We start from the raw sequence: 26,961 nt of genomic DNA, 5'->3' as shown, positions 1-26,961 counted from the left end.
CCCTCTCCGACTCTTCTCCCTCCTCTGCTGACGTCTTCTGCCTCTGCCGGTTCTTCTCCGCTGATGTCTTCTAGCCCTCTCTGGTTCTTCTCCCTCTGTCCGCTGTCTTCTGCCTCTGCTGGGTCTTCTCCGCTGTCTTCTCCCTCTGTTCTTCTCCCGATGTTGGCTCAATGCTCTCTCCCGCTTTAATGTTAGGTGTGCGGGTCTGCCACTACTTGTATTGATATGGGGCGGGGATCACCGGGTGTAGTGATCCGGACGCCCCACCCCTTATGTCACCGCCCGGGGCATGATGAGGTGGTGACGACATAAGGGGCGGGGCCTCCGGATGACTTCACCCGGTGACCCCCTGCCTCATGCCAATATAAGAAGTGGCACGCCGCGCACTTAACAGAGCAGGAGAGAGCATTGAGTCAACATCATCAGAAGAACAGAGGGAGAACACCTGGCAAAAGAGCGAGAAGACAACGAAGAAGACCCGGCAGAGGCAGAAGACAGCAGACAGAGGGTGAAGAACCAGAGAGGGCTAGAAGACTTCAGCGGAGAGGGGAGAAGAAATTGGAAGAGACACCGGAGCTGTCTTAATAAATTACTTTAAAAACCTCTGTGTACTGCGTTTTATTTTTGACACACTTTTTTTTTTTTTTTTTTTTTGGTGAATGGGTAGGGGTACAATGTACCCCATGCTCATTCACATAGGGTGGGGGGCCGGGATCTGGGGGCCCCCTTGTTAAAGGGGGGCTTCCATATTCCGACAAACCCCCGCCCGCAGACCCCAACAACCAACGGCCAGGGTTGTCGGAAGAGGCCCTTATCCCCATCAACATGGGGACAACGTGCTTTGGGCCGGTTTTTCTGAGTGGGTGGGTTCCCCTTAAAATCCATGCCAGACCCAAGAACCTGCTATGGTCTTGGAGGGGGAACCCATGCCGTTTTTTATTTTATTTTTTTATTTTGGCATGGAGTTCCCCTTCAAGATCATCAGAGCACAAGTCGCATGCCAAAGTCAGATCAGTTAAGACCACGATTCGGCTTTAGTGATATTCAATGGGCTGAAGTAGGATCAAAGTCGGACTAAAGTAGTGCAGTGAGCATTTTCAAAGTCGACCAGTTAAGACTGCTCTCATAGGGAAACATTGACTTTCACACGTCATGCGACATGAGCTCCCAATGCCTAAGCGTTTGTCGTACCAGTGTGAACCCATCCTAATAGTGCAACTGAAGCAAACTATCAACTATGAATGAATGAGTGACTTGTATAGCGCTACCTATGCAAGTGAATCGCCTCAGGGCACTTTTGCCACCGGTGTCTATCTGTGGTATAGCGCGGTCCTTTGCCCCATGGGGTCACGACGCGCTTACAAACACATACACATACAACATACACATATTTGGCCAATTTTTTTTGACAGGATCTAAGTAACCTACCAGCATGTCTTTGGGTGGCAAGGCACTGTCAAAAGGTCTCCGGAATAAAGTTGTGGACAGGCACAAGTCAGGAGATGGGTACCATAAAAATTCTAAAAGCTTTATTAATGCCTAGAAGCACAGTGAAGTCTATTAAGAAATGGAAGGTATTTGGTACAACACAGACCCTCCCTGGATCAGACCGTTGCTCCAAACTGGATTGAAAGAGCCAGGAGGAAACTGGTCAGAGAGGCTACTAAGGCTTACAGCAACTCGAGAGCAGTTGCAGTAATTTATGATGGAGTGGTCTTTGTGTGCATGTGACAACAATATGACAAATTCTCAACAAATGTGGCTTGTATAGGAGGGTTGCAAGAAAAAGGCCACTCCCCAAGAAAGGCCACATGCAGTCACGACTAAGCTTTGCCAAAACTCACCTTGAAGATTCTGAGGCCACATGGAAAAAGGGGTTATGGTCAGATGAGAATAAAATGAATTATTTGACCTCAACACCAAATGATTTGTCTGTCGGAAATCCAATACAGCTCAGCATCCAAATAACACCATTCCTACAGTAAAGCATGGAGGTGTTAATATCCTATTATGGGGGAGTTTCTCTGCAGCAGGGACTGGAGCACTTGTCAGGATAGAAGGAAAAATCAATGGGGAAAAATACCGACAAATTCTTGAGGAAAATCTCCTGCCCTCAGAAAGTTGTCAATGGGAAGAGGTTTTACCTTCCAACATGACAATGACTGAAAGCACACAGCAAAAATTACCACAGAGAGGGTGAAGGCGAAAAAGGTGAATGTCCTTGCATGGCCTAGTCAGAGCCCAGACTTAAACCCCATTGAAAATCTGTGAAATGACTTGAAGACTGCAGTCCACAAATGGTCACCCTCAAATTTAACTGAACTTGAGCAGTTCTGCAAAGAGTGGGCAAATATTGCAAAGTCTAGATGTGCAAAGTTAGTAGAGGCATATTCCAACAGACTAAAGTCTGTAATTAAAGCAAAATGTGGTGCAAGAAAATACTGACATAAGGGGGATGATCCTTTTCCCAATTCAGTGATTCTGTTTTTTTTTTTTTTTTTTTTTCCTTGCCTCCGCCCCCTCCTGTAGTTTTCTGCAGGCAGCCTGTAGTGGGTGGGGCTTGCTGGGTCCCTCCCCCAGTTTTGCTCTCTGCACAGGCTATGTACAGCACAGTGGTAATGTCACTATTATCTTATCTGGGTTTGCAAAAGCCTTTGGTGCAGACAAATTTCATGTATATCCTTTTGTGGCTATTGAACAATATATTACATGAAAGTTTTTGTGATCTGAGTTCAGCTTTAACTTTATCTTAAAGAAAAACAACAAAACTAATCCAAAGCCTATTGGCATACTTGGCACTACTGGATCAGTTCTCCTACTACTATAGAAGCAACTATTGGCCAGGGAATCCTAATCAGCCATCCTGTATCCCCATCAATAGGACACTTTATTTATTCTTAAGTCAAGAGATAAAAGTAAGATGATCTGGGTCAGCATCTTTTTTATTTATTTTTTTTCCCATGACATGCAGCGTTATTTCTGATGCATTTGTAACCTCGCCCTGCTTTCCTATCTGATGTTCATTATACTTCTTTCAGATTATTGTTGAAATAGTGTATTTGGAAAAAGAAATGTATAGTTTATATAATGTATGCTGTGTGGATCAAACCAACTGACTATTACCTTATTACAGCAAAAGCTGGATGAAGAATTTCAATTAAAAATAAAGGATAACCAAGTGAAGGCAGAGGAGAGAACAGCAAAACGCAGATTGAAAAGGTAATTGAGTTCTGCATTGTTAAAGCGGGAGTCCAGCTAATTCCTCTGGGTGTATGAGAAGGACCCCATACTGTATTATAAAACAAAGGGCTCCTGGCTGTACCCCTACTCCATTATTCGGATAATCTTCTAGTGTTTGGTAGTCTGTATACATGTGACAGTTCTCTTTTTTGCACTTATCGCTGCCCTGCTTTGTTCGATAGAGCTTCAGCTTTATTTTTGGCCCTGTATTTATCACAGATGTTGAAAGTGCGACTCACATTGATAGATACAGAATATAGCACATTCATCTATTGGGTTATCCAATAGAGAGACTTTGTGTATTGTCTGTATCAGGGTTCCTGTACATAGGCTTATTTACATGCATTCACATTTACTGGTATGCTGATCTCCAACTGGCACCAACATTTTGGAAAAACCTTTATTATGTTGAGATAATAAGAAATTGATTTCCAAGTACTTTATCAAGCTGCACACTGTTTAAACGTCACATATTCCCCTATTTCAATCCAAATGGCATGATATTATATTACAATTGTTCAGAGGACTTGGAAAAATATTGAGGAAACATATATGTCCTCAGTTATTTCCTCCAAAAAAAATTAATTCAATTCAAACTTTATCATACTATACCCCATGTGGTTGTCTAATCTAAAAAAGACATTTCTCCACTCTGCTTTTGCCTCTGCAGTCATGAAGCAGGTTTTCTTTTAGACTATATGCTCCTGCCCCAAGATGCAATTATTCTGCATCCTGGTGTGTGATTTATTTACACGGTCTCAGCCTGCCTAATTTAAAATGTCCCAAGACCTACAGTATCTCACAAAGTGAGTACACCCCTCACATTTTTGTAAATATTTTATTATATCTTTTCATGTGACAACACTGAATAAATGACACTTTGCTACAATGTAAAGTAGTGAGTGTACAGCTAGTATAACAGTGTAAATTTGCTGTCCCCTCAAAACGCAGCCATTAATATCTAAACAGCTGGCCACAAAAGTGAGTACACCCCTAAGTGAAAATGTCCTTCCATTTGAGTGCCCCACAGATGCTCAATAGGGTTTAGGTCTGGAGACATGCTTGACCAGTCCATCACCTTTACCCTCAGCTTCTTTAGCAAGGCAGTGTGGTCTCTTGGAGGTGTGTTTGGGGTTGTTATGTTGGAATACTGCCCTGCGGCCCAGTCTCTGAAGGGAGGGGATCATGCTCTGCTCTAGTATGTCACAGTACATGTTGGCATTCATGGTTCCCTCAGTAAACTGTAGCCCCCCAGTGCCAGCAGCACTCATGCCGCCCCAGACTATGACACTCCCACCACCATACTTGACTGTAGGAAAGACACACTTGTCTTTGTACTCCTCACCTGGTTGCCGCCACACAGGCTTGACTCCATCTGAACCAAATAAGTTTATCTTGGTCTCATCAGACCGCAGGACGTGGTTCCAGTAATCCATGTCCTTAGTCTGCTTGTCTTCGGCAAACTGTTTGTGGGCTTTTTTTGTGCATCATCCTTAGAAGATGCTTCCTTCTGGGAGGACAGCCATGCAGACCAATTTAATGCAGTGTGCGGTGTATGGTCTAAGCACTGACAGGCTGACCCCCCCCCCCCACCCCTTCAACCTCTGCAGCAATGCTGGCAGCACTCATACATCTATTTCCCAAAGACAACCTCTGGATATGACGCTGAGCACGTGCACGCAACTTCTTTGGTCGACCATGGAGAGGCCTGTTCTGAGTGTAACGTATCCTGTTAAACCGATGTATTGTTTTGGCCACCGTTCTGCAGCTCCGTTTCAGGGACTTGGCAAGCTTCTTATAGCCTAGGCGATCTTTATGTAGAGCAACAATTCTTTTTTTCAGATCCTCAGAGTTCTTTGCCATGAGGTGCCATGTTGAACTTCCAGTGACCAGTATGAGAGAGTGAGAGCGATAACAACAAATTTAACACACCTGCTCTCCATTCACACCTGAGACCTTGTAACACTAACAAGTCACATGACACTGGGGAGGGAAAATGGCTAATTGGGCCCAATTTGGAAATTTTTACTTAGGTGTGTACTCATTTTTGTTGCCAGTGGTTTAGACCTTAGTGGCTGTGTGAGTTATTTTGAGGGGACAGCAAATTTACATTGTTATACAATCTGTACACTCACTACTTTACATTGTAGCAAAGTGTAATTTCTTCAGTGTTGTCCCATGAAAAAATATAATAAATTATTTTAAAAAATCTGAGTGGTGTTCTTACTTTTGTGAGATACTGTACTTCCTAGGGCTAGTGGAGTATTTTCCCATTAGCCCTCACACCAAAAAATGCTTAAAGCGGAGTTCCACCCACATTTTTTCACTCCTCACCATGCAGCACTAATGTGCATCCTTTAAAATGAATTGGCAATTTATTTTATTTTTTTTCCGTTCACTTAACTGATTTAAGCCTATATCTAATTTCACTTCCTCCTTTAGCAGCCGCGGCCGTGGACATCATTTTTGGTTTTGCATTGGCTCCTGGGAGATCTTGGTCAGCTTGGCATGGCACGGACCCAGTAACATTTAACATTGGCGTCAATGGAAAATCTTGGTCAGCTTGGCATGGTAAGCTGACCAGGATTGCACCGCACTGCACATGCGTGAGATCGGCATGTGCATGCTGGGTTGCCAGCATTCACAAAATTCAGCAAGGGGGACACTGTGGCTTCAGATGCCAACACTGGAGATGGCCGCGCTGTGCAGGAACTTCACAAAGTAAGAAAACGATGCTGCACAAATAGAAAACTGGGCATAGTTTACAGCATACCTTTGTTACATTGCACGAGGCATGAGTATTATAGGGGTATTTTTTATCTTGAAAGTCATATATTTCGGCTGGAACGACGCTTTAAAGGCACTGTACTTTTCTGCCCCCAAATTTTTTTTATTCCCCTGGAAATTACCCTTTTCTCCAACTTTGGGTGGAAAGAGTTAATCAACTCTGTCCCCCCCCCCCCCCCCCCCCCCCCCTCTTTACCAACTCGCCTACACTACTAGTAAATCCCCCAATGAGTTTTAGTAAGATCAGGGGACTCTTGTCATGTTCCCCTCTTACAGCCTAACCTCAATATGGTTCTCAGAAGACTACAAGTTTCTCTCTATTAATTTCTTATATGTGAATATCTTGAACTTAATGTACTGTCACACGTTTCGCTGACATATATGAAAGGACATGAGAATGTATTGTTTTCCTTATTTAATTTAAGGATTTTTTTCAGTGTTTATTTAAAATTGTATTAAAAAGCAATAAACAACGTCTTCCGGGGGGAGGAAAAAAGACTGACAACATTTAAACAGTCAGATTCAGCAGTCACTGTTTCTGTGTATGTTTGATAGTGTAAAACAGGGGTCTCCAAAGTACGGCCCTCGGGCCACATCCGGCCAGCAGCTAGAGTCATTAGACTCACTGCAGGGATGGTCTCTGCTCGGGTTGCAGGGCTTGCTCTGCATACTGACAGGCAGTGAGGCTGTGCAGAGCAAGTCCCGCAAATCGAGAAACCCGATGAAGTTCAGATTCATTCAGTGCAGACCGGCTGCACCTCCGCTCCCGCCCGCAGTTAAATTCAGTGACCTTAACGCTGTCATGTCACATACAGTGTGCCCGTGTAACAGCCGGGTGGGGAAGTGCAGTAGATCTGCACTACAGCCATCCCTTCAGAGGAGTACCACAGCGGTAATGTACACAGATCTACAGGGGAAATTTATGACGGTGCAGGGAGAAAGAAATGTGCTCTGGTGGGGACGCAAGAGAAGGGGGGACAAAAGTGTGGAAGGAGGGGGCTGTAATGGAGGACACAAATGTGAAGGGGGGTTCTGAGAGGGAACACAATTGTGCAGGGTGGGGCTCTGATGGGGACACATATTCAGGGGGGATGATAGGGACACAATTGTTCAGGAGGTCTCTGATGGGAGCACAAGTGTGGAGGGGGGGGCTCTAATGGAAATACAAGTGTTTGGGGGGGCTCTGATGGGGACACATATTCAGAGGGGATTATGATGGAGACACAGTTGTTCAGGGAGTCTCTGGCGGGGACACAAATGTGGGATGGGGACTCTGGTAGGGGACACAAGGATGGGGGGGGGCTCTGATGGGGGCACATATTCAGGGGGGATTATGATGGGGACACAATTGTTCAGGGGGTCTCTGATGGGGGCACAATGGTGGGGGGACTCTGTGGTGGGGGTACTCTGATGGGGGCACAAGTGTGGGGGGGCTCTGATGGGGACACATATTCAGGGGGGGATTATGATTGGGACATAGTTGTTCAGGGAGTCTCTGGTGGGGACACAAATGTGATAGGGGACACAAGGATGGGGGGGCTCTGATGGGGACACAAATGGGCAGGAGGGAATTTAATGGGTGTGGGGAGGTGGCTTTGATGATAGTGTGTGGCAGGGTCTCTGATGAGTGGGGGTGGCTGTAAAGGGGGACACAAATGTGCTGGCAGAGTCTGATGAGGACACAATTGTGTAAAGAGACTCTGATGGGGACACAGATGTATGGAGAGACACTACTGGGGACAGAAATGGGCAGGGAGTCTGATAAGGACACAGATGTACTGTATGGGGAAATTCTAAGTGTTTAGCCCTGGTGCACAAGGCTCCGGGCTCTGATGGCAGCCTTTAAAATTCTTTTCTATTTCATGGCTAAGGATTCATTTCTAAACAACTTTTTTTTTTTTTCGGCCCGCAAATATCTACGAAATTATATGATGTGGCCCTCAAAGTAAAAAGTTTGCAGACCCCTGGTGTAAATGTTAAAGAAAAATATGAGCTGGATATGATGTCCCCTGTTGTCAGCAAATTAGTTAAAGTGAACCTACATACAACTGTTTACAACCACAAACGTAAATGTGTTTTATTGGGATTTTATGTGATAGACTAATGCAAAGTGGCACATAATTGTGAAGTGGAAAGAAAGTGATAACTTTTTTTTTTTACAAATATCTGAAAAGTGTGGCGTGCATTTGTATTCAGCCCCCTTTACTCTGATACCCTTAACTAAAATCTAGTGGAACCAATTGCCTTCAGAAGTCGCCTGATTAGTAAATGGAGTCCACCTGTGTGTAATTTAATCTCAGTATAAATTCCTCTGTTCTGTGAAGCCCTCAGCGGTTTGTTAGAGATCCTTAGTGAACAAACCGCATCATGAAGGCCAAGGAAGACACCAGACAGGTCAGGGATAAAGTTGTGGAGAAGTTTGAAGCGGGGTTTGGTTATAAAAAAAAATATCCCAAGCTTTGAACATCTTACGGAGCACTGTTCAATCCATCATCCGAAAATGGAAAGAGTATGGCACAACTGCAAACCTACGAAGACATGGCTGTCCACCTAAACTGACAGGTCAGGCAAAGCAAGAATTAATCAGAGAAGCAGCCAAGAGGCCCTCGGTAACTCTGGAGGAGCTGCAGAGATCCACAGTTCAGATGGGAGCATCTCCACAGGACAACTATTAGTCGTGCACTCCACAAATCTGGCCCTTATGGAAGAGTGGCAAGAAGAAAGCCATTGTTGAATGAAAGCCATAAGAAGTCCTGTTTTGCAGTTTGCGAGAAGCCATATTGGGGACACAGCAAACATGTGGAAGAAGGTGCTCTGATCAGATGAGACCGAAATTTAACTTTTTGGCCTTGTCAGGAACCATGAATCAGACTAAGACAGAAGTGCAGTAAAAATCACACTATTTAATAAAATGCTAAAATGGTATGAACGGAGCAAACATAGTCAAAACATAGCCAGAGTTCGGTAACCAGGACGGGTAGTCAGCACAAGCCAGAGAAACGGGAGTCCAGAGACCTGCGAAGTCAGGTGCAGCAAACAGGATCAGGAACCAGAAGGGAAGTCAGCCAAGCAAAAGTCTTTCACAGGAAAACACAGCAGAGAGAGTCCGGATATGTTGAGCAAGGGCGAAGGCACAAAAGGTCTGATCCATGCAGTTTAAATAGCTAGCAGAGCTAGCTGATGAGCAGGAAATGAAGACCCAGGTGAGTCACTGTGGAATGAAGAGTGCTGGCAATTAACAGACAGCTAAGAACAGAGCTCTGAGAACGAAGGGCTGAGCCCAGCCCTGACAGTACCCCCTCCTCAACGACCCCTTACCCTCGGAGGACCACCAGGTTTGAGGGGAAAACATCTATGGAAAGCATGAAGGAGGACGGGAGCATGTACGTCTGAGGATGAGATCCAAGATCGTTCCTCCGGACCGTACCCTTTCCAATGAACCAGGTACTGTATGTGCCCATGGAACCTTCGGAAATCAATAATGGATTGTATCTCATACTCCCCATGGTTCTCAACCTGAACTGGGTGAGGACCTAGTAACAAGTTGGTGAAGTGGTTGCATACCACAGGTTTTAATAAGGAGACATGAAATACATTTGAAATACGCATTAGAAGGAAGGTCTAAAGCATAAGCCACTGGAGGAATGCTCTGAGGAACAAATGAGTCAGGCAACATGGATGGTTGGAAACCATAATTCGCCATGAATGGAGACAATCTGAAAGTGGTATTGACTGCACTATTGTGAGCAAATTCTGCCCAAGGTAAGAGGTCTGCCAGTTGTTGTGGTCAGAAATGTAGCAAAGTAGAAACTGCTCCAAGGACTGGTTGGCTCGTTCTGCGGCCCCATTGGACTGCGGGTGATACACAGAGGAGAAAGAAAGCTGAATTCCCAACTGTGCACAGAAGCCTTGCCAAAATCTGGACACAAACTGGCTACCCCTGTCCGAGATGATAACCTTGGGTAGCCCATGTAAGCGAAAGATCTCCCAAGCAAAAATGGAAGCCAGTTCTTTGGATGTGGGCAACTTCTTAAGTGGAATATAATGAGACATTTTTGAGAACCGGTCAACCACCATAAGGATAACTGTGTTGCGCTGAGAGTTGGGTAACTGCACAATGAAATCCATAGACGGGTCCAAGGCCTCTCTCCATTGGGTATAGGTTGTAGGAGGCCCACTGGAAGGTGTTGTGGTGTCTTACTCTGAGCACACACGGAACAAGCAGCTATGAAGGCGGCTACATCAACGCGTAGACTAGGCCACCAGAATTGTTGGGAAATAGCCCAAATGAGTTGATTCTTCCCTGGGTGGCCAGCAGCCTTGGGAGAATGGTAAGTTTGGAGCACGGCAGTGTGGAGACTCTCAGGGACAAAGCAGCGGTCACAAGGTTTCTCAGGAGGAAAATGGATCTGAGCGGCAAGAATTCTATCGCCTAAAGGTGAAGTGAGACTGGTACGAACCACAGGAACCGACTCCATCTTGGAAGCAGAGGAAAACTGTTGCGACAATGTATCAGCCCTTACATTCTTAGTATCGGGTAAGAATGAAACTATATAATTGAATCTTGACAAGAAAAGAGCCCATCGCGCCCTCCTGGGAGAGAGGCGTTTAGCCTCAGACAAGAATGTGAGATTCTTATGGTCAGTCAGAATAAGAACTGGCACAGTGGTACCTTCGAGGAGATGCCTCCCATTCTTTAAGGGCTAAATTGATCGCTAACAACTCTGTCCCCAATCTCATAATTGCATTCCGCAGGAGACAATTTCTTGCAAAAGTAGCCACAAGGATGCATAGCGCTCTGAGGTAGGACGTTGAGACAACAGGGCACCAACTCCCAGTCTCATATGCATCAACCTCAAGGCTGAAAGGTACCATAGGATCAGGATGTACCAACACAGGAGCAGAAACAAAGGCATTAAGGGAGTCTGAAAACCAATTCTATGGATTACCGTCCTTTCAGGTCATATCAGTCAGGGGTTTGACCAAAGACGAAAAGTTACGAATAAACTTCTGATTAATAATTGGCAAAGCCAAGAAAACTTTGCAAAGGATGTAAACCCATGGGTCGGGGCCACTGTAGAACTGCCAAAAGTTTCTCTGGGTCCATTGAAAAACCAGCAGTGGAAATGACATAACCCAGGAATTTAACCTGTTAACGATGAAACTCCACTTCTCCAATAATACAGGTTATTATCTCTCAGCCTCTGCAGCACACAGCAGACATCTGTGTGGTGGCTCTCTAGGGAATTGGAAAATATGAGGATATTGTTGAGATAAACCACCACTAGGGATGAGCTTCGAGTTCGAGTCGAACTCCTGTTCGACTCGAACATTGGCTGTTCGCAAGTTCACCGAACAGCGAACAATTTGGGGTGTTCGCGGCAAATTCGAATGCCGCAGAACACCCTTTAAAAGTCTATGGGAGAAATCAAAAGTGCTAATTTTAAAGGCTAATATGCAAGTTATTGTCATAAAAAGTGTTTGGGGACCTGGGTCCTGCCCCAGGGGACATGGATCAATGCAAAAAAAAGTTTTAAAAACGGACGTTTTTTCAGGAGCAGTGATTTTAATAATGCTTAAAGTCAAACAATAAAAGTGTAATATCCCTTTAAATTTCGTACCTGGGGGGTGTCTATAGTATGCCTGTAAAGGGGCGCATGTTTCCTGTGTTTAGAACAGTCTGACAGCAAAATGACATTTTGAAGGAAAAAACTCATTTAAAACTACCCGCGGCTATTGCATTGCCGACAATACACATAGAAGTTCATTGATAAAAACGGCATAGGAATTCCCCAAAGGGGAACCCCGAACCAAAATTAAAAAAAAAAAATGACGTGGGAGCCCCCCTAAATTCCATACCAGGCCCTTCAGGTCTGATATGGATATTAAGGGGAACCCTGGCCAAAATTAAAAAAAAAAGACGTGGGGTTCCCCCTAAATTCTATACCAGACCCTTCAGGTCTGGTATGGATTTTAAGGGGAACCCCGCGCCAAAAAAAAAAAAAAAAAAAACGGCGTGGGGTCCCCCCAAAAATCCATACCAGACCCTTATCCGAGCACGCAACCTGGCAGGCCGCAGGAAAAGAGGGGGGGACAAGAGTGCGGCCCCCCCCCTCCTGAACCGTACCAGGCCACATGCCCTCAACATCGGGAGGGTGCTTTGGGGTAGCCCCCCAAAACACCTTGTCCCCATGTTGATGAGGACAAGGGCCTCATCCCCACAACCCTGGCCGGTGGTTGTGGGGGTCTGCGGGCGGGGGGCTTATCGGAATCTGGAAGCCCCCTTTAACAAGGGGACCCCCAGATCCCGGCCCCCCCCCCTGTGTGAAATGGTAAGGGGGTACTTACCCCTACCATTTCACTAAAAAACTGTCAAAAATGTTAAAAATGACAAGAGACAGTTTTTGACAATTCCTTTATTTAAATGCTTCTTCTTTCTTCCTTCATCTTCTGGTTCTTCTGGCTCTTCCTCCGGCGTTCTCGTCCAGTATCTCCTCCACGGCGTCTTCTATCTTCTTCTCCTCGGGCCGCTCCGCACCCATGGCATGGGGGGGAGGCTCCCGCTCTTCTCTTCTTCTTTTCTTCTCTTCTTCTCTTCTTCTCTTCATTTTCTTCTCCGGGCCGCTCCGCAACCCATGCTGGCATGGGGGGAGGCTCCCGCTCTTCTCTTCATCTTCTTCTTCATCCTCTTCTCTTCTTCCTTCTTCTCTTCTTCTCCTTCATTTTCTTCTCCGGGCCGCTCCGCAATCCATGCTGGCATGGAGGGAGGCTCCCGCTGTGTGACGGCGCTCCTCGTCTGACAGTTCTTAAATAACGGGGGGCGGGGCCACCCGGTGACCCCGCCCCCCTCTGACGCACGGGACATGACGGGACTTCCCTGTGGCATTCCCCGTGACGTCACAGGGAAAACCGTCAAGTCACCCGTTATTTAAGAACTGTCAGACGAGGAGCGCCGTCACACAGCGGGAGCCTCCCTCCATGCCAGCATGGATTGCGGAGCGGCCCGGAGAAGAAAATGAAGAAGAGAAGAGAAGAGCGGGAGCCTCCCCCCCCATGCCATGGGTGCGGAGCGGCCCGAGGAGAAGAAGATAGAAGACGCCGCGGAGGAGATGCTGGACGAGAACGCCGGAGGAAGAACCAGAAGAACCAGAAGATGAAGGAAGATAGAAGAAAGAAGAAGCATTTAAATAAAGGAATTGTCAAAAACTGTCTCTTGTCATTTTTAACATTTTTGACAGTTTTTTAGTGAAATGGTAGGGGTAAGTACCCCCTTACCATTTCACACAGGGGGGGGGCCGGGATCTGGGGGTCCCCTTGTTAAAGGGGGCTTCCAGATTCCGATAAGCCCCCCGCCCGCAGACCCCACAACCACCGGCCAGGGTTGTGGGGATGAGGCCCTTGTCCTCATCAACATGGGGACAAGGTGTTTTGGGGGGCTACCCCAAAGCACCCTCCCAATGTTGAGGGCATGTGGCCTGGTACGGTTCAGGAGGGGGGGGGGCCGCACTCTCGTCCCCCCCTCTTTTCCTGCGGCCTGCCAGGTTGCTGCTCGGATAAGGGTCTGGTATGGATTTTTGGGGGGACCCCACGCCTTTTTTTTTTTTTTTTTTGGCGCGGGGTTCCCCTTAAAATCCATACCAGACCTGAAGGGCCTGGTATGGAATTTAGGGGGACTCCCACATCTTTTTTTTTTTTTTTTTTTAATTTTGGTTCGGGGTTCCCCTTTGGGGAATTCCTATGCCGTTTTTATCAATGAACTTCTATGTGTATTGTCGGCAATGCAATAGCCGCGGGTAGTTTTAAATGAGTTTTTTCCTTCAAAATGTAATTTTGCTGTCAGACTGTTCTAAACACAGGAAACATGCGCCCCTTTACAGGCATACTATAGACACCCCCCAAGTACGAAATTTAAAGGGATATTACACTTTTATTGTTTGACTTTAAGCATTATTAAAATCACTGCTCCTGAAAAAACGTCCGTTTTTAAAACTTTTTTTTGCATTGATCCATGTCCCCTGGGGCAGGACCCGGGTCCCCAAACACCTTTTATGACAATAACTTGCATATTAGCCTTTAAAATTAGCACTTTTGATTATTCATGTTCGTGTCCCATAGACTTTAACGGTGTTCGCGTGTTCGAACAAACTTTTTTCCTGTTCGCATGTTCTGATGCGAACCGAACAGGGGGGTGTTCGGCTCATCCCTAACCACCACACATAGCTGCAACAAGGAGCTATGGGAGGTGAGGGAGGCACGGGGGAAACTGCAAAGCTCGGAGCAAAACACACAGGAGGCGTCCGCAAGCACTCCTTAACCACTTCAATACCAGGCACTTAGACACCTTCCCGCCCAGCCCAATTTTCACCTTTCAGCGATGTTGCAATTTGAATGACAATTGCGCGGTCATGCTACACTGTACCCAAACAAATTTTTTATCATTTTGTTCCCACAAATAGAGCTTTCTTTTGGTGGTATTTGATCACCTCTGCGGTTTTTATTTTTTTGCGCAACAAATAAAAAAAGACCGAAAATTTCGAAAAAAAACAAGTTTTTCTTTGTTTCTGTTAAATTTTATTGTAAATAAGTACGCTTTCTCCTTCAATAATGGGCACTGATACGGCGGCACTGATGGGCACCGATGAGGTGGTACTGATGAGGTGGCACTAACGGGCACTGATGATGGGCACTGATAGGCGGCACTGATGGGCACTCATAGGTGGCACCGATGGGCACACATAGGTGGCACCGATGGGCACACATAGGCGGCACTGATGGGCACTCGTAGGTGGCATTGATTGGTATATATGGGTGGTACGGATGGGTACGTATGTGTGGCACTGATGGGCACTGATAGGTGGGCACTGACAGGTGGCACTGATGGGCAATGACAGGTGGCACTGATGGGCAATGACAGGTGGCACAGATGGGCAATGACAGGTGGCACAGATGGGCAATGACAGGTGGCACTGATAGAGCATTGCTGGGCAGATCTGGGCATATCATGGACATAGTGCCAATCAGTGCCCATTTGTGGGCACTGATTGGCACAGATTGGGCACATGTGGATGGCCATGGGGTACATACCTGGCCATCCACGTTGCCCCTTCCCTGGTGGTCCTAGTGGCATCCCTGGTAGTCCAGTGGGGTGATCTGAGGGGGGGCTGCGCTGATAAACAATCAGCGCAGACCCCCCCTGCCAGGAGAGCCGCCGATCGGCTCTCCTCTACTTGCGTCTGTCAGACGCGAGTGAGGAAGAGCCGATCAACGGCTCTTCCTATTGACAGCGTGATCAGCCGTGATTGGACACGGCTGATCACGTGGTAAAGAGCCTCCGCCGGAGGCTTTTTACCAAGATCAGTGTAGCGGTGTGTCAGACTGACACACCGCTCCACCGATCGCCGCGATGCGCGCCCCCGGGGGCGCGCTGCGGCATGTTATCCTGCTGGACGTCATATGACGTCCAGTCAGGATAACACAACCACTTCCCGGACGTCAATCCGCTATAGGGCGGGCGGGAAGTGGTTAAAGGAAGGTCTCTCAGAGTCTGAAGTCCAATGAGAACGGCAAACGTGATCAACCTCTCCAGCTCAGTGGGTATGTCTCGGGCTGCTATCTCATCTTTGGTATTCGAGAGACCATGAGAAAAAACAGCCACAAGGGCCTCCTTGTTCTAAGCAACCTCTGCTGCCAGAGTACGGAATGGCGTAATCTGCAACAGTTCTCGTACTCTGATGGACATGAGGCTCTTGGGCAGCAGAAGTGAAGCGTGCAGGAACGTCAAATACCATTTTAAAGGAAGCCACAAACTCAGGGTAACTCAGGACGACAGGGTTTTGTGTCTCCCATAGAGGGTCTGCCCAGGCCAAGGCTCAATCAGGAAGCCTACTTTGCTTCTATCTGTGAGACACGCCTGGGTCAGCATCTCAAAGTATATCCCAACCTGGTTGAGAAACCCTCTGCATTGAACTGGATCACCCCCAAATTGCTTGGGAAGCGGAGCAGAACCAGACATGCTTCCTTTATAGAGGTAATATTCGAGGTGGGTGCCTGCACAGAGACACGAACATCAGCAGGGATGGCCTGCAACACAGATTGTACCAGAACAGCCTCAGTGGGAGGATCCAGGTGACTCTGGAGCGTCTGTAACGCTATGGCACACTGATCCATGCAGTGGATGTGGTCCTGCTCATCCAATCTGGAAAAAATATTACCAATAAGTGGATTGCTTGCATCTTCTGAATTCATGGCCTTCGCCTACTGTCAGGAACCATGAATCAGACTAAGACAGAAGTGCAGTAAAAATCACACTATTTAATAAAATGGTATAAACACAGCAAACGTAGTCAAAACATAGCCAGATTTCGGTAACCAGGACGGGTATTCAGAACAAGCCAGAGAAACGGCAGTCCAGAGATCAGCCAAGTCGGGTGCAGCAAACAGGATCAGGAACCAGAAGGGATGTCAGCCAAGCAGAAGTGTCTTACAGGAAAACACAGCAGAGAGAGTCTGAATATGTTGACCAAGGCGAAGGCACAGAAGATCTGACCCATGCAGTTTAAATAGCTAGCAGAGCTAGCTGATGAGCAGGAAATGAAGACCAGGTGAGTCACTGTGGAATGAAGAGTGCTGGCAATTAACCGACAGCAGCGCACAGAGCTCTGAGAAGAAAGGGCTGAACCCAGCCCTAATGGGCCTATAAGCAAAACTGTGTGGTGGAAAACTAACACTGCACATCACCCTGAACACACCATCCCCACTGTGAAACATGGTGGTGGCAGCATCATGTTGTGGGGATGCCTTTCTTCAGCAGGGACAGGGAAGCTGGTCAGATGGATGGAGCCAAATGCAGGGCAATCTTAGAAGAAAACCTGTAATGAGGCGTACACACGGTCAGACTTTTCGGCTACAAAAGTCCGACGGACCAAGTCCGGCGGACAATCCGATCTTGTGTGGGCTTCTCCGGACTTTCAGCGGACTTTTCCAGTCACAAATCTGACGGACTTTAGATTTGGAACATGCTTCAAATCTTTGTCGTAACTCCGCCGGACCCAGATATCCGCTCGTCTGTATGCTAGTCCGACGGACAAAAACCCACGCTAGGGCAGCTATTGGCTACTGGCTATCAACTTTCTTATTTTAGTCCGGTGTACGTCATCACGTACGAATCCGTCAGACTTTTGTGTGATCGTGTGTAGGCAAGTCCATTCGTTAAAAAGTCAGTTGAAAGTTTGTCGGATGGGCTGTCGGACTTTTGTAGCCGGAAAGTCCGACAGTGTGTACGCCCCATTAGAGTCTGCAAAAGACTTGAGACTATGGCGGAGGTTCACCTTCAAGCGGGACAACTACACTAAACAAATAGCCAGAGCTACAATGGAACGGTTTAGATCAAAGCATATTCATGTGTTAGACTGGCCCAGGCAAAGTCCAGACCTAAATCCAATTGAGAATATGTGGCAAGACTTTAAAATTGCTGTCCAAACACTCTCCATCCAATCTGACAGAGCTTAGACTATTTTGCAAAGAAGAATGGGCGAAAATTTCACTCTAGTTGTGCAAAAAGACTTGCGGCTGTATTTGCAGTGAAAGGAGGTTCTACAAAATATTGACTCAGGGGGGCTGAATACAAATGCACGCCACACTTTTCAGATAATTTTGTTTGTAAAAAAATTTGAAAAATATATATATATATTTTTTCCTTACACTTCACAATTATGTGCCACTTTGTGTTGGTCTATCACATAAAATACATTTTTACGTTTTTGGTTGTAACATGACAAAATGTGGAAAATTTCAAGGTGTATGAGTACTTTTTCAAGGCACTGTAAATATTCTGAACTAACAGTAAAAGCACACTAAAACAAGCTGTCATGCACCTCCTGTAGCCTCAGGCATTGTGGAGAAATGTGTCTTCAAAGTTTAAAAACAGGCATTGACATCTCGGCTTTTTTTTTTTTTTCTATTACTTTATACTGCTAAAGAATCTTGTCAGTCTGCCAGTGGGTGTTTAGCTGCTAGAAATCAGAAATTTGACCTGCCCTAGAGTCTTTGTTGTGATCTCTGAGAATTAATTACTTCATAGTACAAGTCACAAGAGAGGTCAGAGATGGCTTGTTAAAAGCTGTTTTACTGCTTGTTATGAATATGTAAATTATTTAATGTCCATAGTCTGGGAACAGTTTAGCATCCATTGTTAGGTGGAAAAGGGGAGGAGAAATAGGATAATAGTGTATTATTTCATTTGTGTTTGAAAGTCTCTCCTGTCTACCCTTTCAAGACCAAACGGCCATCTTGTTTTCAAATTGTGACAACGGGTGCTAGGAGAAGATCCCCCCACCCGCTGTCACAGGGAGTGGGGGAGAGGCTGTGGATGGTGAACTTATCCTTTAAAGCATGTGTCTTGTATTAAACCCTGCTTGTATGAGGTTGAATACTGAGAAAAATTGCCGATGTACTATGGCTATGTACTATTCCTGTTAGCAGAAAATATTTCATCATATATTTTTTCATGTTTTTTTTTTTTTTTTTTTAGCATTTAATTTTTATATTGTATGTGAAAATCGTAACATAAATGTGTGGTGCTATATAGACTAAATTGACCTTCAATGTTATTTACAGACAAAAGCTTAAAGAGAAGAAAAAGGCTAAAAAAGCAAAACAAGAAAACAATGGTTTGTATATATTTTTTTTTTTGTGTAATATATATATTCATGATTTACCATAATTGATAAATCACATTTATCACACACCAACTGAAATCCTAATAAAAATATCTGCACTAATTTTGATATACAGCATAAGTACAAATAATTTTATTATTTTGTAATCGATATATCAAAAAGTATGACTCCTACAAAAAAGTGTACAAGGTATCACCAAACATTCCTGTAGTAGAATACATGTCCCAATATACCAATAAGATCATGATCCCCCTATCAACAGAAGACAGCCTCATAATAACTTCTAATTAAAAAAAAAAAAAAAAAAAAAGTGAACAAATTTTCAAGAGAATTCTTACAGTCATGGCCGAAATTGTTGGCACCCCAGAAATTTTTCCAGAAAATCAAGTATTTCTCACAGAAAAGTATTGCAGTAACACATGTTTTGCTATACACGTTTGGTTTTCCAACATTCCCTTTTGTGTGTATTGGAAACAAAAAAAGGAGGATAAAAGGATAAAAAGCAAATTGGACATAATGTCACACAAAATTCCAAAAATGGACTGGTCAAAATTCTTGGTACCCTTTCAAAATTGTGGATAAATAAGATTGTTTCAAGCATGTGATGCTCCTTTAAACTCACCTGGGGCAAGTAACAGGTATGGTCAATATAAAAATCACACCTGAAAGCAGATTAAAATCAGAGAAGTTCACTTAGTCTTTGCATTGTGTGTCTGTGTGTGCCACACTAAGCATGGACAACAGAAAGAGGAGAAGAGAACTGTCTGAGGACTTGAGAACCAAAATTGTGGAAAAATATCAACAATCTCAAGGTTACAAGTCCGTTTCCAGAGATCTAGATTTGCCTTAGTCCACAGTGCACAACAATATCAAGAAGTTTGCAATCCATGGCACTGTAGCTAATCTCTCTGGGCTTGGACGGAAGAGAAAAATTGATGAAAGGTTGCAGCGCAGGATAGTCCGGATGGTGGATAAGCAGCCCCAAACAAGTTCCAAAAAAATTCAAGCTGTCCTGCAGGCTCAGGGAACATCAGTGTCAGCGCAAACTATCCGTCGACATTTAAATGAAATGAAACGCTATGGCAGGAGACCCAGGAGGACCCCACTGCTGACACAGAGACATAAAAATGCAAGACTACAGTTTACCAAAATATACTTGAGTAAGCCAAAATCCTTCTGGGAAAATGTCTTGTGGACAGATGAGACCAAGATAGATCTTTTTGGTAAAGCACATCATTCTACTGTTTACCGAAAACGAAATGAGGTCTACAAAGAAAAGAACACAGTACCTACAGTGAAATATGGTGGAGGTTCAATGATGTTTTGGCGTTGTTCTGCTGCCTCTGGCACTGGGTCCCTTGAATGTGTGCAAGGCATCATGAAATCTGAGGATTACCAAAGGATTTTGGGTCGCACTGTAGAGCCCACTGTCAGAAAGCTGGGTTTGAGTCCGAGATCTTGGGTCTTCCAGCAGGACAATGACCCCAAACATACATCAAAAAGCACCCAGAAATGGATGGCAACAAAGCGCTGGAGAGTTCTAAAGTGGCCAGCAATGAGTCCAGATCTAAATCCCATTGAACACCTGTGGAGAGATCTTAAAATTGCTGTTTGGAAAAGGCGCCCTTCCAATAAGAGAGACCTGGAGCAGTTTGCAAAGGAAGAGTGGTCCAAAATTCCTGGTGAGAGGTGTAAGAAGCTTATTGATGGTTATAGGAAGCGACTGATTTCAGTTATTTTTTCCAAAGGGTGTGCAACCAAATATTAAGTTAAGGGTGCCAAGAATTTTGACCAGCCCATTTTTGGAGTTTTGTGTGACATTATGTCCAATTTGCTTTTTTTCCTCCCTTTTTCTTGTTTTGTTCCAATACACACAAAGGGAATAAACATCTGTATAGCAAAACATGTGTTACTGCAATACTTTTCTTGATTTTACGTGATTTTCTTGATTTTCTGGAAACATTTCTGGGGTGCCAACAATTTCGGCCATGACTGTATGTGATCCTGGTCACAAGCACAAAATATGCCATACAACCTAGAAATCTATATATAATCCCTCCAATGTGCAGTTAAATGATATCAGGGCATGAAAAAATGTTTATATTATCACCGCAATAGTATTTGCAATAAAATGTATCCAAATGCTAACAAGTGTATGAATATACGACCAATAAAAGTATAAGTAACACTCCCATATGGTACTACACCTGAGTGAAGCTAGAGGGAGTAGTACTGTCCTAGGTGTTCAAACGTCAAATGGCATCAGGAGAAAAAAACTCACTTACTATAAATAATGATTATTATCTGCTCTTGTGCCAAAATAACCACCAGCAGATTTATTCCAAATGTATACCCATTTATACTATACCAACTTTAAAGCGGAGGTTCACACAAAAATGGAACCTCCGCTTTTCGGAACCCTCCCTCCCTCCAGTTTCACATTTGGCACCTTTCAGGGGGAAGGGGGGTGCAGATACCTGTATAATACAGGTATTTGACCCACTTCCGGGAATAGTCACGCCCCTCAATGACCCCCCCCCCCCCCCGCTGTCTCCTGGGAAACACACAGGCCCCAGGAGATAGCGGGGACCAGTTATCATGCGCAGCGCGACTCGCGCATGAGCGGTAGGGAACCGGGAAGTGAAGCCGCAACGCTTCACTTCCTAATTCCCTCACCGACGATGGTGGCGGTAGCAGCCGAGAGCCGATCGTTCGATCGGCTGCCAACATCGCGGGCACCCTGGACAGGTAAGTGTCCATTTATTAAGTCAGCAGCTGCAGTATTTGTAGCTGCTGGCCTTTAACTTTTTTTTTTTTTTTTTTTTTTTTTTTTTCAGGTGGACCTCCTCTTTAAGTGTATGTAAGCCCAGCAACAAAAAGTTATATATTTTAGCTTGCCAGTCTTTTAGATGTGGTGGCTGCATTAGTTTTCTGTTAGACCTTTTTCTTCTTTACTTGTTCCTGATGATCCTACCAGTAATACTCTTCCTGTCTTAGGTTGGCCACACTCACTCACTGTATTGTATCTATAGAGGAGTTCTGTTGTCTCCTTAGAATAGGATGTGTGTTAGGACTACAAAACCCTTCCCCTCACCTCCATAGCATATGGGGGAGGTGTTCTGTAATCATCCAGCTGAGGTGATCTGGGCAGGGCTGATAATTTCCTGTTATGTCAAGCAATGTTATCAGCTCATTCTTCACATTGCAGTGTGATTCGGGCTGGTGAGCTGCGATAAAATGCAGCATGTCTGCATTTATTGCAGTGCTGTGCTAGACTGAGTTGCAGTGTGAATTGGACACATAGGAAACAATTGTTTCCTGTGTGTCTCTGCAGTAACAGATGTTTTACCATGCAGTAAAATCTGTCTGTCACCACACATAGTGTGAATTGGCCCTTAATGAACAGATAAACCACACAAAAACAGTGTTCTGATATAACAGAAAAAAGAGCACAAATTAGAGAAGGTAATTGTTAGGGATAACATACACTTTAATGACCAGGTAGGTAACATAAGCCAGCCTTTTCCCAGTTCTGTGACTTCCAGCACACAATGCAGCCAGTCATCGCCCCAGCACACTGTTATGACCCAGTATGGGGAATTCAGTAAAGTTGCTGCACCACTTTTCTGGTGTTAATCCCAGAAAATTAACATTAATCTTGCTAATGTATTGTGCCACTTTTGGTTCTTACAAAAAGAAAAGGAGGGTTCACCGACCTTGTGCATTACCAAAGATAACATTTATTTATAAAATATAACAAGAATTATACTCACACAAACAAGCTTTAAAACAAGGCTTATTGATACTCCAGCAATTGGGAGCAATATCTCTAGACGCCTGCAACCTGGACCAGATATTTGGAGGAACCAGATGGAATCGCAAACGGCCATTTGCGATGGCATCTGGTTCCTCCAAATATCTGGTCCAGGTTGCAGGTGTCTAGAGATATTGCTCCCAATTGCTGGAGGGAGTATCGATGAGCCTTGTTTTAAAGCTTGTTTGTGAGTATAATTTTGTTATATTTTATAAATAAATTTTATCTTTGGTAATGCACAAGGTCGGTGCGCCCTCCTTTTTCTTTTTGTATGTTTCAGTTCTAAGGATACTCATTGTTCTGAGGAGGGCGGCAAGACGTGCAATATTCAATTTATTTTTTTTTTAAGGGGGTTGACCAGGCTCCCGAGCGCAGGAGATTGTATTGTGCCACTATTAGTTCTGACGGTGACTCGTGCTCCAAATTCAGGTAGTTCTAGAATGTGCCACTTTTACATTGTGTCGCATTGAATGCGTCAAATGTAAAAGTGGAGCTAATTAAGACCAACTCTTTGGGCTTACAGAGAGATTTTGTGAAAGTGTCTCGAGTGCATTCTAAAAGTGGTGCAGCATGAGCCAAATTCAAGTACAAGTTCTAGACAGGTACATGAATTTGGGGCATTAAACATCAAATTCACAATGCATGAGGGACACTTTCATAAAATCTGTTTGCCCCAGTCTTTATGAATTCCATTGCGTATGTCAATCAGTGCACATGAGTATACCTGTCTGGACTATGTCCCTTACCTTAGAGTGCTTAAACTCTTGTATAATATGATATGATCCCTGCCTTTTCTTCCTCAAACACACCAGGAGATACCTCACATTATCATGGTAGGCCTTTATCATCACTGTGATACTGCAAGATAACTAAGGGGGGCGATTGTTTACATATCTTTTGCAGAAATCGGGATTTGCCTACATTACATTCATTTTCAGATAGCTGGTTATCCCATAATTTTTCGATTTTCTGATAAAAAGATGAAATTGATAAACATTTTAACCTGTTTTATCATTCTACCCCATATTCTGCAACCATAAATAAATAAAAACTTTTTCAACCTTCCTGGTCGTTTTTCTACAGTTGGTACTGAGCTGAAAATGCCCAAATGTGTTCATTTCCATAGATGTATTTGAAACCACAATCAGATTATAGTACCGTGATATTGAAATGTGTGGACATCTTTCTATTGAATATTACATGAATATGATCTGTAGAATAGACCCTAAGGGCCAGTTCACACCATAGAAATGCAGTCCAGATGCTTTTCTGCATACACATTTTTTGATGCAGTACAGTGCTTCCCCCCGGTTTTTTTTTTTTTCTTAACTTTAAATAAGAAAATGTGTGTTCCAGTGTGTGTTTTTGGTGCATTTAGGAGCGTTTCAGTGCAGAAAAAATGCAGCATCTTTTACTTTTTTCACTGGAACTGCAAGCACTGGTGTGAACTATGCCACTGAAAACCATATAACCTACTTTCTATGCAGAAAAAAAAAAACGCACTGGACTGCATGTGGTGTGAACTGGCTCTAAATCTTTTTTTTTTTTTTTAATGGGATTGTCCATCCAATTAATTACTTTTGCATGTCTGTTATCCATGTGAGGTAATTAAACACTCGTGCATAATACAGGGGCACATTTCCTGTAGCTGGAAGCATCATTTCAGCACTATCCAATACTCTCACTGTACAACACTGATTGATCTTTTTGGTGGGTAAAAATGGTTTCTGTCCTTTTGCCCTTATTCTACAAAATAAAACTGGAGATGACTGATTGGAGGTGGTGAGAAATAGGCATATTTTTGTATTCATCATTTAAAATCACAATGCAAACTAATTACTTTTACTAATCTTGACCCCTGAATCTTAACTATGGCATGTGCCTTTTATTTTAGGAACACAGAAGGATCCTCAAAAAGGGGAAGATAAAGAGATGAGTTCTGAAGAGGATGAGTCTGATGACTAGACGTATTGTGTTAGGAGCCATTTATGGACTTTTTTTTTATCTTGGGCTGAAGATCTTCCAAAAATAAGGATTTGAACATTATTGGACTTGGATCACTGCCCTGATTTTAAAACTGGATGCTAAAACACAGCCAGTCATACAATAACAGCAAGATTGTGACAGACCCAATATGTATACTTTATTTTGTATTAGTTACAAGTCATAATGGTATTATAGAAGCCATTGACCATGAACAAATCCATATATTATTATGGGGTTTATTGATTACACACAAGGCAGATATTGTAGATTTTGACCATGCATTGATGTAAGTCATATTAACATTGTTCTTCTGTATATATATTATGAGGGTTCCCTATATTTAAGGGTTATTTCGGAAACACTAGTTAAGCGAGCCTGTCCCAGTTGGCCTTATTTAAAAATTTGAAAATCCAGCCTTAAATTACAACTGTGCAGGTGTAATTATGGAATATGTATATTTTCACCCTGGTTTTACATGATCATGTCAAGTCTGATAGTTGCTTCTATAACTGTTTCACCATTCTTTAGTGTATAACAGTATCAATACTCTGACCCTGTACATTCAATTAAACTCAACTGCTTGGCCCGGTTATTGGACACGGCTATGTACTCTTAAGATCTAAGATACGGTGAAGTTGATTTACTGAGACTGTAAAATCTGGTGCAGCTCTGCATAGAAACCAATCAGCTTCCAGGTTTTATTGTCAAAGCTTGGCTGAACAAGTGGAAGTTAGAAGCTGATTGGCTACCATGCACAGCTGCACTGTATTTTGTACTCTCCCGTTTTAGTAAATCAACCCTAGTGTGTGAGAGTTGGTAGATGACAGAGCAGCTACTGTAAACTTTAGAAAACAAATCAAGCTGAAGCCAATTTTTTTTGACAAACAAGTGATGCTTGATAATAATGCAAATTAGATTATTTATTAAAGAAGCCTAAGCAGTTCTAATCATGTAAAATATATCTGAAGGCAAAATGTAGGGGAATGGTCAAAACCCCCCCCCCCCCCCCCCCTTTTTTTTTCTTTGCTGTCTGTGTTCTATTAGGAAAGTTTCACTTCTAGGCCTGGAGACCCAAGAACTTTTATGAACTCTTGCCAAAGTCAATGGAATAGGTGTCCCCGCTGAACATTTCCCATTTATTAATTTTCTAGTACCAGCTCCAAAGTCTGAATTTCTCAACACTTTCTATTGCTGACAACTGTCGCAGGAATAAATATAAGGAGCCAAATCTCCACAGCGGGCACACTGACTACTACAACTCTTCTCCACATTTTAAAGAAGTATGGGTTTGGGGTTTTTCCCCCATTATATTTCCCCCGGTGTCTCTGCATTGAGAACACAGCTCCCCGAGAGGAGAGCTGCTGCCTGTCAATCAGCAGCTCTCCTGTCCTGCTCTGCTCCTCCACACTCACTGGAGTGCTGAGCTGTGGAGGGGCAGGGAGTGGCCGTCTCAGCGGCTCGCTGAGACGGCCATCAGTCCAGGCACCCAGCTAATCCAGACTTCTAGAGTCGGGATGAAGCGGTGCCTGGACCGTTCTGTGTGAGATCAGCAGAGAGCGGACTTCAGACCGCTCTCTGCTGAAAACGGGTCACAGGAGTGCAAACTTAATTGCACTCCTGTGATCCATAGAAGCCCAGCCAAACGAGCTCAGGCTGGTCTTCTCCTTTAATACCAAGAGAATGTTTGGCTTTAGATACATTTAAAGAAGAATTGTAATACTTTAAAAAATTCTGCTGGCTCATTTAGGGGTGTGCCACCTCATGCAATTATATCTTTTATTTACTGTTTAAATTTTTACTGAGTGCCAGTATAGCTATCACTATACATTCAGTGTTCTGACAAAGGACTTTTGGATCCCTGATACAGTAGCTGCCCCACCCTCCTCTCCCCTTGCAATCATGGAAGGCTTTGTATTATGTGAATCCATTGGAAACATACAAAGTGTTCTTTAAATAGACAGGGGAGGGACTGGCAGAGCAGCTGCTGTGTAGCAGAGCTTAGCTCTCCTGTCAGAGTGCTGGGAGTATAGCCCTAGCTGTACTCCCAGCACTAAGTAAATAAAAAAAAAAAAAAAAAAAATTAGTAAATAATAGAGAAGTCCACAGGATAGTATAAACTTTTGGACTAAACCCCTTATACACTAGCACATTTTTATAATTGCTGCAATTCCTGGAGTTCTGCTATAAAGGATATTTTCACTTCCACCGTCACATTTGCGTAAACCCCACTATACATTGATTAGCCATAACATTATGACAACCCACCACAACCCATTAAGGAATGGACTTCAGTAGACCTCTGAAGGTATGCTGTGGTATTTGGCACCAACTGTCAGTAGCAGATCCTGTAAGTTGCGAGGTGGGATCTCCATGGATCGGACTTGTTTTTCCAGCACATCCCATACATGCTTGATTAGATTGGCATCTGGACAACTTGGATGGCAAGTCAACACCTTG

The 26,961-nt window shown here is 44.1% G+C and overlaps 1 protein-coding gene across 1 annotated transcript in view; it reads left to right on the top strand.

The window, feature by feature from the left end:
- Positions 1-24,651, top strand: part of PRKRIP1 (PRKR interacting protein 1) — a 53,077-nt gene extending 28,426 nt beyond the window's left edge. The window contains exons 4-6 of the mRNA XM_073616657.1: positions 3,134-3,219; positions 18,643-18,695; positions 24,413-24,651. Of these exons, the coding sequence (XP_073472758.1) occupies positions 3,134-3,219; positions 18,643-18,695; positions 24,413-24,483 (210 nt within the window). The 3' untranslated portion in view covers positions 24,484-24,651. The remainder of the gene's footprint in view (positions 1-3,133; positions 3,220-18,642; positions 18,696-24,412) is intronic.
- The last annotated feature ends 2,310 nt before the right edge of the window (positions 24,652-26,961 follow it).

Source organism: Aquarana catesbeiana, linkage group LG02 (genome assembly GCF_042186555.1).
Source record: "Aquarana catesbeiana isolate 2022-GZ linkage group LG02, ASM4218655v1, whole genome shotgun sequence".
Lineage (NCBI taxonomy): Eukaryota > Metazoa > Chordata > Amphibia > Anura > Ranidae > Aquarana > Aquarana catesbeiana.
Note: the sequence above shows the minus strand (reverse complement) of the source record. Positions and strands in the feature narration are given on the sequence as shown.